The sequence below is a fragment of the Haliotis rufescens genome, unplaced genomic scaffold (assembly GCF_023055435.1).
Source record: "Haliotis rufescens isolate VD_foot unplaced genomic scaffold, xgHalRufe1.0.p SCAF_15, whole genome shotgun sequence".
NCBI classification, from domain to species: domain Eukaryota; kingdom Metazoa; phylum Mollusca; class Gastropoda; order Lepetellida; family Haliotidae; genus Haliotis; species Haliotis rufescens.
The window spans coordinates 14,535,742-14,548,109 of NW_025963835.1; the positions used below are offsets into that span (position 1 = coordinate 14,535,742).

The 12,368-nt window shown below is 43.7% G+C and overlaps 1 protein-coding gene across 18 annotated transcripts in view; it reads right to left on the minus strand.

Annotated features, from left to right (window-relative positions):
* Positions 1–3,608: 3,608 nt before the first annotated feature.
* The window catches only part of LOC124124258 (eukaryotic translation initiation factor 3 subunit C-like), a 32,242-nt gene continuing 23,482 nt past the window's right edge, over positions 3,609–12,368 (minus strand). The window contains exons 19-27 of one of the 18 annotated variants that reach the window (XM_046487393.2): positions 11,582–11,614; positions 10,355–10,390; positions 8,500–8,538; positions 7,639–7,677; positions 6,826–6,861; positions 6,417–6,452; positions 5,263–5,304; positions 4,824–4,859; positions 3,609–4,224 (exon numbers count right to left, since the gene is read on the minus strand). In XM_046487393.2, the coding sequence (XP_046343349.1) occupies positions 4,193–4,224; positions 4,824–4,859; positions 5,263–5,304; positions 6,417–6,452; positions 6,826–6,861; positions 7,639–7,677; positions 8,500–8,538; positions 10,355–10,390; positions 11,582–11,614 (329 nt within the window). In that variant the 3' untranslated portion in view covers positions 3,609–4,192. Of the gene's footprint in view, positions 4,225–4,823; positions 4,860–5,262; positions 5,305–6,416; positions 6,453–6,825; positions 6,862–7,638; positions 7,678–8,499; positions 8,539–10,354; positions 10,391–11,581; positions 11,615–12,368 lie in introns of those variants that run through there. The other 17 variants (XM_046487394.2, XM_046487396.2, XM_048396171.1 and 14 more) reach the window with 17 other exon arrangements.

Consider the following 12,368-nt stretch of genomic DNA (forward strand, 5'->3'; position numbering starts at 1 on the left):
GAGAGAAGCCATGGCCGAGATTCTACAAGGAGAGTCTCTTCAAGACATGGTGAAAAGTCAGGTTGTCTCCGAATTGCGACACCTAAAACAGGGCTACCATCAGATGAAGAGACAGATTCATCATGTCTCAAGATCACTTGAAGACTTCCAGGATGAGACGAGCGTATTTCACGAATCTGTTCTGAAGGGGGCACATGTTGGGAATCGAGAGAACTCAAGTGACGACTGGGTCAGAGACAAATGCAGGCTGGAAATGGAACTACAGAAGTGTGATGTTACCGCTGCTGATCTCAAGGCTGACATTAAGCGATGCATGGCATTGAAGGAGACGCGTCAGTCGCAAATATCACAGTTGAAAACAGCTCCTGTTGTGCCGTATCCTACTCCCGCCGCCGTGAATGTTACCTCAACCTCCAGGTCACCTGTGTCGACAACGTCAGTGACGACACCCAGACCACCTCTGCCGACAACGTCAGCGATTACACCCAGGCCACCTCTGTCAACAACGTCAGTGACTACACCTACTCCAGAGGAGGTGAAAAGTAGGATCCTGATAGCTCCAGTGTGGTCAAGCACCCATCATCAGTTCCGTCAACTCAACATTCACAGTAATTCCTTCAGTGTCTATCAGTATCTGAACATGAAGAATGTGATATCTGTTGCCTATATAGCAAAGACTAAGAAACTTCTGATAGGGTCATATAGTCCTTATAGGATATTAGCATCTACCCTGAATACAAGTCACATGACAGTTCTAAGAGAAGGTGTACAGACACATGGCATGGCAGTGGATGAAGGGCGGGACATCGTATTCATAGCCACATATCGACCACAAAAGTCAATCAGCCGCATGTCTTCAGAGGGGAAAGACTTTACTGCCATCATTGACTTATCCAAGTACGGAAGCTATCCAAGACAACTAACTTTAGACACAAGGAGAAAGAGGATATATGGGTGTTATGACGGGGAACTGTTCACAGTGACATATGATGGTCAAGGCCTGGCAACATTAGCCACAGGAAGTAACATGTATGCTGTAACCCTAGATCAGACAGCTGGTGTGTTGTATTATAACAATGTGAAGAAACTGATGAAGATGACCGTGTCCAATAATATGAGTACAGAGATGACCACACTCAAGGCGAGGCCCTCGACCATGATACTGTACAGAGGCACCATCTACCATGGTAGCCTTGGTTCTCCTATTATAGGTGCAGTTAATGTGACATATAACACTCGTGCATATACTCGCCATTCAGTAATAATGTTAGGGGCTTATAGTTTTATTCTGTGTTTGATTCCCTGAATATTAGCATCGATATTCTAACTTGAATTTGTAAAATACTTGACACCATTGGTCAATCAGAGGTTTTAAATCACAATTAACCACCTCTGATTAAATCAGATGATTAACAATCACATCACCACGGAAGCTAATATTTATAGAAAAAAACTTCTTTCTCAATCATTGTTGGTTTAGTCGTTTTGAAATAATGATGTGTACAATTAAAGGTTACAAAATGCAGGGGTTCGGTTATTCAAAGCATTCGACTGAGGCAGTGTATTTCAAGTTTTGGAGACAACTGTCGGTTTGAACGTTGGTGCCTTTCTGTATCAGTCAGTGACGTCATGTACTTTGAAGTGGGACTTTATGATAGTGACGTGCTGCGTAGAACAAAATCTTGCAAGGCTTGCTTTTTCTTTAGGTGTGCCAGCTTTATCTTAGCTTTCGAAGTAGCTCTGCTACACACTTTCAATGCATGCAATATATGCATGCGTTTCGGTTGGGGCTGTAGCGAGGATATTCATGCTTGTCAAACGCACTGACTTTTATCACTGTATTATAAAACATCGTGTTCAAGATTAAAGGAACTAAAATCTGAAAAAAACAGCTTCTAATTTTCTTCATGCGATGGAGAACTCCCGTGGTTTTCGCCAGTATTGTGGAAGTATAGTCCGTACGTGTTTGCGTCGTTTCAAGAACAGTCGGGTGAAAAACGTATGAATGCCAAAATGTGTCGTTCAAACGCTTATGAACATCAGTTCCGCGATCAAGTGACCTGAAAACAAAGTAGGCGATATTCGAAAGTTACTGATGATTACAGAAATACAAAGATGTATCGGCCGATGGTAACGCATGGATAAGACCAAGGAAGGAGCAGTGCTACATGACACTCTACAGAACATATTGGCTGTGTATCATGAGGACGAACACAACCAAGATAGACGACAGGGGTTAACGTTTGAGATGACTTCACTAATGAGTCGTGTCCCAAAGATTTGGTCAAAAACTCGTCTATACTGCGTGGCATGATCCGAATCAATCTCCCCATGACAATTTGAGGGAGTCTTGTCCATTCCTTTTGCAGCGCCTTGGCCACTTCGGCTAACGTTGTGGGAGGCCTTTCACGTCGGGGTACACGTTCCTGGGTCATGGTTTAGACATGCTTTATGAGGGAAGGGTCAGGACTCATGGCTGGCCATAGCATTCTGATGATGTTTGCTGCTGGTGGTAGTAAGTTACGATATGTGCACGGTGGCCACGAGCGTTATATTCTTGAAAGACAAAACGTGGCCATCTATTGGGGCCAGTATGTTGTTTCAGTAGTAATGCCCAGTGACCCTTCTGTTACTGTTTATAATGAAAATCAATAATACTACGGCTATATGACTGCTATCTGTAAATTATCGAGTCTGGACCAGACAATCCAGTGATTGACATCATGACCATCGATCCATACAATTGGGATACAATGACATCCATCAACAAAGTCAGCGAGCCTGACCACCCGATCCCGTTAGTCGCCTCTTACGACAAGCATAGTCGCCTTTCATGGCATGCATGGGTTGCTGAAGACAAATTCTACCCCAGATCTTCTCATCACGTGTTTTTATATGAAACTCCGAAACATTGTGTTCCTCAGAATACACTTGACATCCCTATATTCTCTCTTATGTGAATTCACTTCAAAACATCATTCAAAGACTTGACATCAGTGATGACAGACCTTGCAACATAATCGGGGCGAACCAGGATTCGAACCCACAATCACGACTCTGGTGTGCCCAAGGGACACAACTCTGCACAGCGAATTGTGGCGCCTGAGACAAATGGGCCATCCTTGCCCTCCAAAACCTGGAGTGTCTTTTCTGACAGTAGAATGTGTTCTTCTGGCACACTATGAATGCGTCTGTTCAGACAAAAGAACATGTTTTCTAGTACACAAGGAGTGTGTCTGTTCTGACAGTAGGATGTGTTATTCTGGTACGCGGGGAGTGTGTGCTCTGAAAGTAGGACATGTCATTCTGGTATGCGGGGAGTGTGTGCTCTGACTGTAGGACATGTTATTCTGGTACGCGGGGAGTGTGTGCTCTGACAGTAGGACATGTTATTCTGGTTTATGAGTGTGTCTGTTCTGACTGTAGAACATGTTATTCTGGTATATGAGTGTGTCTGTTCTGACTGCAGAAGGTGTTATTCTGGTATGCGGGGAGTGTGTGTCCTGAATGTAGGACATTGTAGAGCACTGGTGTTGACTGGCAGAATTCCTACGGCATGACAAGGCTACCCCATCGACCCAATGATAAGTACCACACAAAATGCTGGATAACTTTACAATAGTTTATTAGTATTTTTTACAGTACATATTACTTTCCTTGAATTTGATTTTTGCACATCGTAAACAGACAGGATGATAAAGATAACTGAATCATTGTACTCGATGTACAAACTTCAATTGCATGTAACATGATACATCTAACAATAGCAAAATGTCATCAAAAACTGACACTGGAGAAGCACATGTGAAAATTGTATTTTACAATTGTCTTCGTAAAGGAGAAACATAAAAATCATCACTTATATGGACGTCGTTTTACATCTTAACATCTTAAAAATCTTCCTCCATCCAATGACAATCATGAAATAGCAAAGGATTTGAAAATTATTGTTAACCCCAAACCCACGTGGATTGGTCACTGATATACTACCGACAACCACACGGATATCTTCCACCTGTCAATGTCTTCATAAATAGTCTGCTGGACAACTGGAGCCAGTTATATCGGAGTCTTTAGTCTGCTCGACTGACTCAGCCCCCAGATAGTAACACAAGGAACACAAGCAGACACCAGCACCCACTGGACACCCCATGGGACATCTCCATCACAAGTCCGCCCCCAGTGTACAGTCTTAGTATGCTCTCTGTTGACGGCCCCTCCGGTCTGGAACCAAGATAGGAGGAATGAAAGACAGTCCCACAATATACAAAGAGAATCATCATTTCAGCTTGAGGTTTTGATTTGTGTTTGATTTGTGTTTGATTTGTGTTTGATGCCCATTACTGGTTTCAAAATTGAGTGAGTGAGTGAGTGAGGTTTTACGCCACTTCTAGCAACATTCCAGCAATATCACGGCAGGGGACACCAGAAATGGGCTTCACACATTGTACCCATGTCAGGAATCAAACCCACGTCTTTGGCGTGACGAGCGAACGCTACAACCACCAGGCTACTCGACCACCCCGGTTTCAAAACTGAAAGGCGAGGGACATTCATGATTTTACAGCCTTTCAGCATGTCTGCAGTCAGAAACATAGTTCAGGGCCCTGTTACACAAAGCGTTCTTAGCGTTAAGATGATCATAACTTCCATACTTTAACATATCACTTCAGTCGTAGCACTAATGTCACTTTGTGGATTGGGGCCCTGAACAGCTTGCTTCTCTTAGCATACTTGGTAGAATTCCTAACTACTTTGCAGAAAGCCAGGTTTGGTGGCTGCCAGTACAGGACAAGCTACACTACAACAATGCTGTCACTTACTCCAATTGTTCTGTCCACGATCTCGATCCTGGCGATCTGAAAATAACAATAGTGTCATCATCTTTTATGTCACATCCATCCCTCCAATGTAAGTAAGAAAAACAAATGTTACAATGTGGAACTTTGTTTGTTTGTTTGTTGTTAAACGCCACACTCAGCAATATTCCAGCTACATGATGGCGGTCTGTAGATAGTCCAGTCTGGACCAGACAATCCACTGATTGACATCATATGTATCGATCCACACAATTGGGATATGATGACATACATCATCAGCCTGACCACCCGATCATGTTAGTTGCCTCTTACGACAAGCATAGTCGCCTTTTGCGGCAAGCATGGGTTGCTGAAGACCTATTCTGGAAACTGGAGGTCCACCAACATGACTGGCTAGACAACCGGGGAAATAAAGTTAAAAGAACTTCACTGGTAAACTTACTCCAACCACCACCTCCTTGTTTGTGATCTCCATCTCGCCGATCTGTAACATGAAACAAATAATTAGTGAGTCAGTCAGTCAGTCAGTCAGTCAGTCAGTTTGGTTCAATACTGCTTTGAAATGTATGCCAGTTATATCACAGTGTGCCAGTATGATGTGGGAGGAATGCCCAAAGTTTGTTTGTTTGTTTGTTGTATAGCGCCACTCTCAGCAAAACTCCAGCTATATGATGGCGGTCTGTAAATAATCAAGTCAGGACCAGACAATCCATTGATTGATATCATGAGCATCGATCCAAGGAATTGGGATACAAATCAACGAGCCTGACCACCCAATCCCATTAGTCGCCTCTTACAACAAGCATAGTCACCTTTTACGGCAAGCATTGGTTGCTGAAGACCTATCTTCACTGGTAGCAAGCGCGAAGAGATGCAGGTCTCAGACATTTACCACTTTGATAAAACCACCAAGCATGGGCATGATGCTGACAAACACAGAAACATATTCAGGGCCCACTGGTATTCGAGCCCATGGTCATCGGTTCCTGATGCACCTGAGGGATACAACTCCACGCATTGAATAGTGGTTTCTTACACCAGGTCTTACTAAGCCCACAAATCACATTTCATCACAGAATAACAGCAATTATCAACAAACAACTGGCTTCACGCTGGACTTTGCTAGATAAGCCTGTCCAACAGGATTAAGAATCTTTACTGAAGGAGTTCCAAAATCTTGATAGCATTGTAAAGTTCAAACAACACCTGCTTGCAAGGACTTGTACAGAATACTACCCCGAAAAAAAAGCACTCAGCAATCCCTTCACAAAAACTACTGGGATGTGTTTCAATGTTGATAAACTCTTGCTCCTTCACTGTGGCGTCAGTGTGTGATCAAGTATGGAGCCCACTAACCAGTAATCAGAGTAATGTCCTCATCAACACGACATCTGCCAGGATAACCGCCACTTTCAACCTTATTTCAGTTACACCCTGCCATGTCGGCTGGATGTGGGAGGAAGCCCAAAGTGGTGCAGGTGATCCCTGACTATGGGTAGGTGTTGACAAACCCAGAGACATGATGAGGGCGACCGGGACTTAAACCAACTGCCACTGGGGGGCACTTAGTAAATGAAATTGAGAAATAAGACTTACTCCAACCACCTTGTTTCTGATCCCCATCTCGACGATCTATAACATGAAAACAATTCTCAATTAATGCAAGGACAGAGATCCAAAAGAGTAACAGCAAACCTCTAATTATCCAGGGCTAGTAGACAATAAGAAGAGTGAGTGAGTGAGTATGGTTTTATGCTGCTTTTAGATATATTCTTGCAATATCACGGTGGGGCACTAGAAATGGGCTTCACACGTTGTACCCATGTTGGGAATTGAACCCGGGTCTTCGGAGTGACGAGCGAACGCTTTAACCACTAGGCTACCCGATTGCCCTGACAATAAGAAGGCACAATGCAATGTACAGCTGTGCCAAGCATTAGCTACACCAAGCTTCCAGGATAGCTAAAGAATAATGTAACTGAGCCGAGGGGCTCTTGATACTTACTCCAACCACCTTGCTTCTGATCCCCATCGCGCCGATCTATAATGAAAACAATTTTCAATTAGGCACAGGACAGGCATCAAACAAGCATTATCTACACTGAGCATCCAGGATATGTGAAGAGCATTCTAGCTGCGCCATCCCTGAGAGATATCTAGATATACTTGGAGCTGCAATGTATCAAACCTTTTCATGACCCCTGCCATGGAAGCAACTGGAGGTGTTTGCATGTACTTGCAAAACCATAAGCAGCCCTGACGCCTTCAGTTCCTCAAAGCTTCAGGTCTTAATGTATCAGTATGTGAGGTGAGGTGAAATGGGGCTTAACGTCACGTCAAAGATTAATGCACTTATACAGTGATGTGCATGCACATGTGCGTGTGGCTGCTTGTACTAGTCCGGACTAATGCCGAATTTATAGTGCAAGCCCACTGACATTCCATGCCGTAGTTTAACATGAATACCCCATTCAGGCACAGCATACTGACTCCGAGCCAACCAGTCCCTTTATCCCGTAAAACCCTGTCATACTGGTCCACACTTTAGCCTGATTTCTTGGGCACTTCAAGATTATGTGCACATGTTCCTATTACATGTTACAGCAATGCGTCTTTAATCCACGTGACACTGGCAGCAGGCCATGTTTCAACTTACACAATTGATGGGACCAGGGTTCAACCTAGATTTGTTTGGTGCAACTGGGTTTTCACGTCAACATACACCTGGTGACTTAAGTTCCTTAACTCAAGCCCTGCCAACAACCATACAAACAGTCAAAAGCTTCCTTCCAGAACAGTCCTTGACAGCCATACTTACTCCAACCACCTTGCTTGTAATGATCTCCATCTCTACGATCTACAAGGAGAAGGAGAAACTCAGACATAGTATTGTTTATGGGCCTCACAGGGTTAATGTGGACGGAGTCAGCAATATTCCAGCTACATCAGCTTGTAAACAATCAAGACTGGAACGGGCCAACCAGTCAATGAAACCCTGACCAGAGATCCATGCCATTGGCAAGCTTCTTGATGTGCGAATGTTTTGTTTGTTTGTTTGTTGTTGAACGCAGCACTCAGCAATATTCCAGCTATATGACGGCGGTCTGTAAATAATCGAGTCTGGACCAGACAATCCAGTGATTGACATCATGAGCATCGATCCAGGCAATTGGGATATGACATGCGTCAACCAAGTCAGCGAGCCTGACCATTCGATCTGTTGTGCGAATGTACTGAAATAATGAACTTCCCCAAAAACTTGTCATATTTTTTGGATGACCCTACCCATGTCCATGTGCTTTTTTTCATAAGACAGAATGCAAAAGCACTTTATATTTTATTACAAAATGTCCATTTTGTCATGACCCTGCCCAAATGTGTATTATTTTTTGTGACCCTCCCTAAAGACTGCCATATGTTTTGGTGACCCTCAAAAGATTCCCTCTGACAAATCCCCTATAATAAATGACCAGTCCCTTATTTTGGACCAATGTCACTCCCTTGCATGAAACAACAGACAAATTGATTAATGGACGAATGCATTATCTGCAACTTCTCTCAAACTACACACAACACTGCAGATTATCTAACAATCAATCAGGGAGGAGGGCAAAAAATGTCAAATTCACCTATCCTCAACAAATACATAGAAACAGACAAACAATGTCCTTAAACTTACTCCAACCACCTTGTTTATGATGATCTCCGTCACGCCGGTCTACAATGAGAAGAGCATACTCAGACAGCGCAAACAAAACATCTTGGAACACTTGTGAAAGTTGGAAATTCAACTCACTTCCCAAAGTTCATTTGTGATCCACATGAAGCTTGATGAGTCAGCACTTATCCCCTATATACATGATGTCCTCACAATATATCAGACATAACTCATCCCCTATACACGATGTCTTCACTATGCATCACTGATCCCTTCTACTTGATGGTCTCACAATATATCATCCATCACTGATCCCGAGACACGATGTCCTCACATTATATCATCCATCACTCATCCCCTATACACGATGTCTTCACTATACATCATGCATCACTGATCCCTTCTACTTGATGGTCTCACAATATATCATCCATCACTGATCCCGAGACACGATGTCCTCACATTATATCATCCATCACTCATCCCCTATACACGATGTCTTCACTATACATCATGCATCATTGATCCCTTCTACTTGATGGTCTCACAATATATCATCCATCACTGATCCCAAGACACGATGTCCTCACATTATATCATCCATCACTCATCCCCTATACACGATGTCTTCACTATACATCATGCATCACTGATCCCTTCTACTTGATGGTCTCACAATATATCATCCATCACTGATCCCAAGACACAATGTCCTCACATTATATCATCCATCACTCATCCCCTATACACGATGTCTTCACTATACATCATGCATCACTGATCCCTTCTACTCGATGGTCTCACAATATATCATCCATCACTAATACCCTATACACGATGTTCTCACTAAATATTATCCAACATTGATCCCCTATACTTGATGTCCTCACTAAATATCATCCAACACTGATCCCCTAAACCCGATGTCCTTACTATGTTTCATCCAGCACTGATCCCCTATACACGATGTCCTCACTATATATCATCCATCACTGATCCCCTATACACGATGTCCTCACATTATATCATCCATCACTCATCCCGAGACACGATGTCCTCACATTATATCATCCATCACTCATCCCGAGACACGATGTCCTCACATTATATCATCCATCACTCATCCCAAGACACGATGTCCTCGCATTATATCATCCATCACTCATCCCGAGACACGATGTCCTCGCATTATATCATCCATCACTGATCCCGAGACACGATGTCCTCACATTATATCATCCATCACTGATCCCGAGACACGATGTCCCCGCATTATATCATCTATCACTCATCCCGAGACACGATGTCCTCACTATATATCATCCATCACTGATCCCGAGACACGATGTCCTCACATTATATCATCCATCACTGAAACCCTTTGTCACGTTTAGTGAACATAAAGTCATCAGGAGGTCATGTTAAACATCAAACAGCAGATAAGTTGGTAAGAACAAAGACAACTTCCCCTTAGGCTCAAATAAAAATCATCATGTAACATCCTGACCTCTGAAGTACAACATTCTATGAAAAAGTAACATAAGCCATAAGGAATTTCCTCAACAGCGAACAGCAGCTGATTATGTGTGTTTTGTCATATAAAATTAAAAGCATGAAAGTGTGTCTGCTGCTTCAAAAGCACAAGTGCCAAGGTCAAGGTCACCAATAACCCGGAACGTACTGTTCCTTCCAATTTATAAGAAACTAGAGAAATAGAGGTCGTGTCAAAACCATGCAGCTGTTTTCAAACAAACATTGATCATGAGACAAACCATTTCAGAAATCTAACATCTGAATATAAATATTCAATAAGACGACTGAAACCTCATTCATGTAATATCAGGAAACAGGAGGCCTTGAAATACAATACACTTACTCCAACCACCTTTCTGATGATCCCCATCTCGCCGGCCTACAATTTGAAGAATAACCTCAAACATGGCAAATTTAACATACTTCAAAACACAAAACAATCAAACATGCCCTTAGATGAAGATGAAACATGAGAGAAATTGGCACCAAGGGCTCCCGGCCGTCTGTGACACATCTACACAGTGGCATCCCAGTGGCATTATAGGGGCATTACACATGTGACATCCTACACAGAACCCTAGACAGGAACACCTACACAAAGGCTCCCGTCTGTCCGTGACACATCTACACAGGGGCATCCCAGTGGCATTATAGGGGTATTACACAGGTGACATCCTACACAGAACCCTAGACAGGAACACCTAGACAGGAACACCTAGACAGGAACACCTACACAAAGGCTCCCATCTGTCCGTGACACATCTACACAGGGGCATTATAGGGGCATTATACAGGTGACATCCAACACAGAACCCTAGACAGGAACACCTAGACAGGAACACCTACACAAAGGCTCCCGTCTGTCCGTGACACATCTACACATGGGCATCCCATGGCATTGTAGGGGCATTACACATGTGACATCCTACACAGGAGAACCCTAGACAGGAACACCTACACAAAGGCTCCTGTCTGTCCGTGACACATCTACACAGGGGCAATATAGGGGCATTACACAGGTGACATCCTACTCAGGCGAAAACTAGACAGGAACACCTACACAAAGGCTCCCGTCTGTCTGTGACACATCTACACAGGGGCATCCCATGGCATTATAGGGGCATTACACATGTGACATCCTACACAGGAAAACCCTAGACAGGAACACCTAGACAGGAACACCTACACAAAGGCTCCCGTCTGTCCGTGACACATCTACACAGTGGCATCCCATGGCATTATAGGGGCATTACACAGGTGACATCCTATACAGAACCCTAGACAGGAACGCCTACACAAAGGCTCCCGTCCGTCTGTGACACATCTACACAGGGGCATTATAGGGGCATTACACAGGTGACATCCTACACAGGAAAACCCTAGACAGGAACACCTACACAAAGGCTCCTGTCTGTCCGTGACACATCTACACAGGGGCAATATAGGGGCATTACACAGGTGACATCCTACACAGAACCTAGACCGGAACACCTACACAGGGGCAACCTACACAGGCTTCCACACTGATGGACCTACAGTGCTCTCATTAGGCTTGTGTTCCAATACTTACTCCAGTTCTGGTTCTGCTGGTAGCCTTGATTATCTGAAAAAAATAAATCACAACAGTGTAACGGTATGCAAATACAAACACAGCAACGGATAAACTGTAGTTTACGTTATGGGTACCTTCATTTTTCACAGCCGTCACTTGGAGGACCGTGAAACAATCAAGCCAACTCAATGTGCTTTGGTTGTCGTCTACATGCACGGGGGAGTCGTTATGGACATGCAAACCCAATTTCTCCTGGCGTATTACTTCTGAGAGGTATGTGAGTGAGTATGGTTTTACGCCGCTTTTAGCAATATTCGGGCAATATCATGGCGGTGGACACCAGAAATGGGCTTCACACATTGTACCCATGTCGGGAATCGAACCTGGGTCTTCGGCGTGACGAGCGAACGCTTTAACCACTAGGCCACTCCACCGCCCCTCGGAGAGGTGGATCACGCTCCAACAACATGGGTTTCTCTCACATACAGCATGCAAAGCTTGAGAAGGATCCTACACACCATGTCATCAAAGATCAATGAGTTACATCATGTCAGAATTCTTCAATCTACACAATCCTCTAAATTAAAACAAGTGAGTGAGTATGATTTTTGCGCCACTTCTAGCAATATTCCAGCAATATCATGTGCTGGGGCGGCAGAAATGGGCTTCACACATTGTACCAATGTGGGGAATCGAACCTAGGCGAGCAAATGCTTTAACTACTAGGCTACCCCAAAACTGATGACTCCCCTTTGGAGATTCTAGGTTAGAATTGACTCTCAGAAGAGTTTTCGTAAGAGGCAAT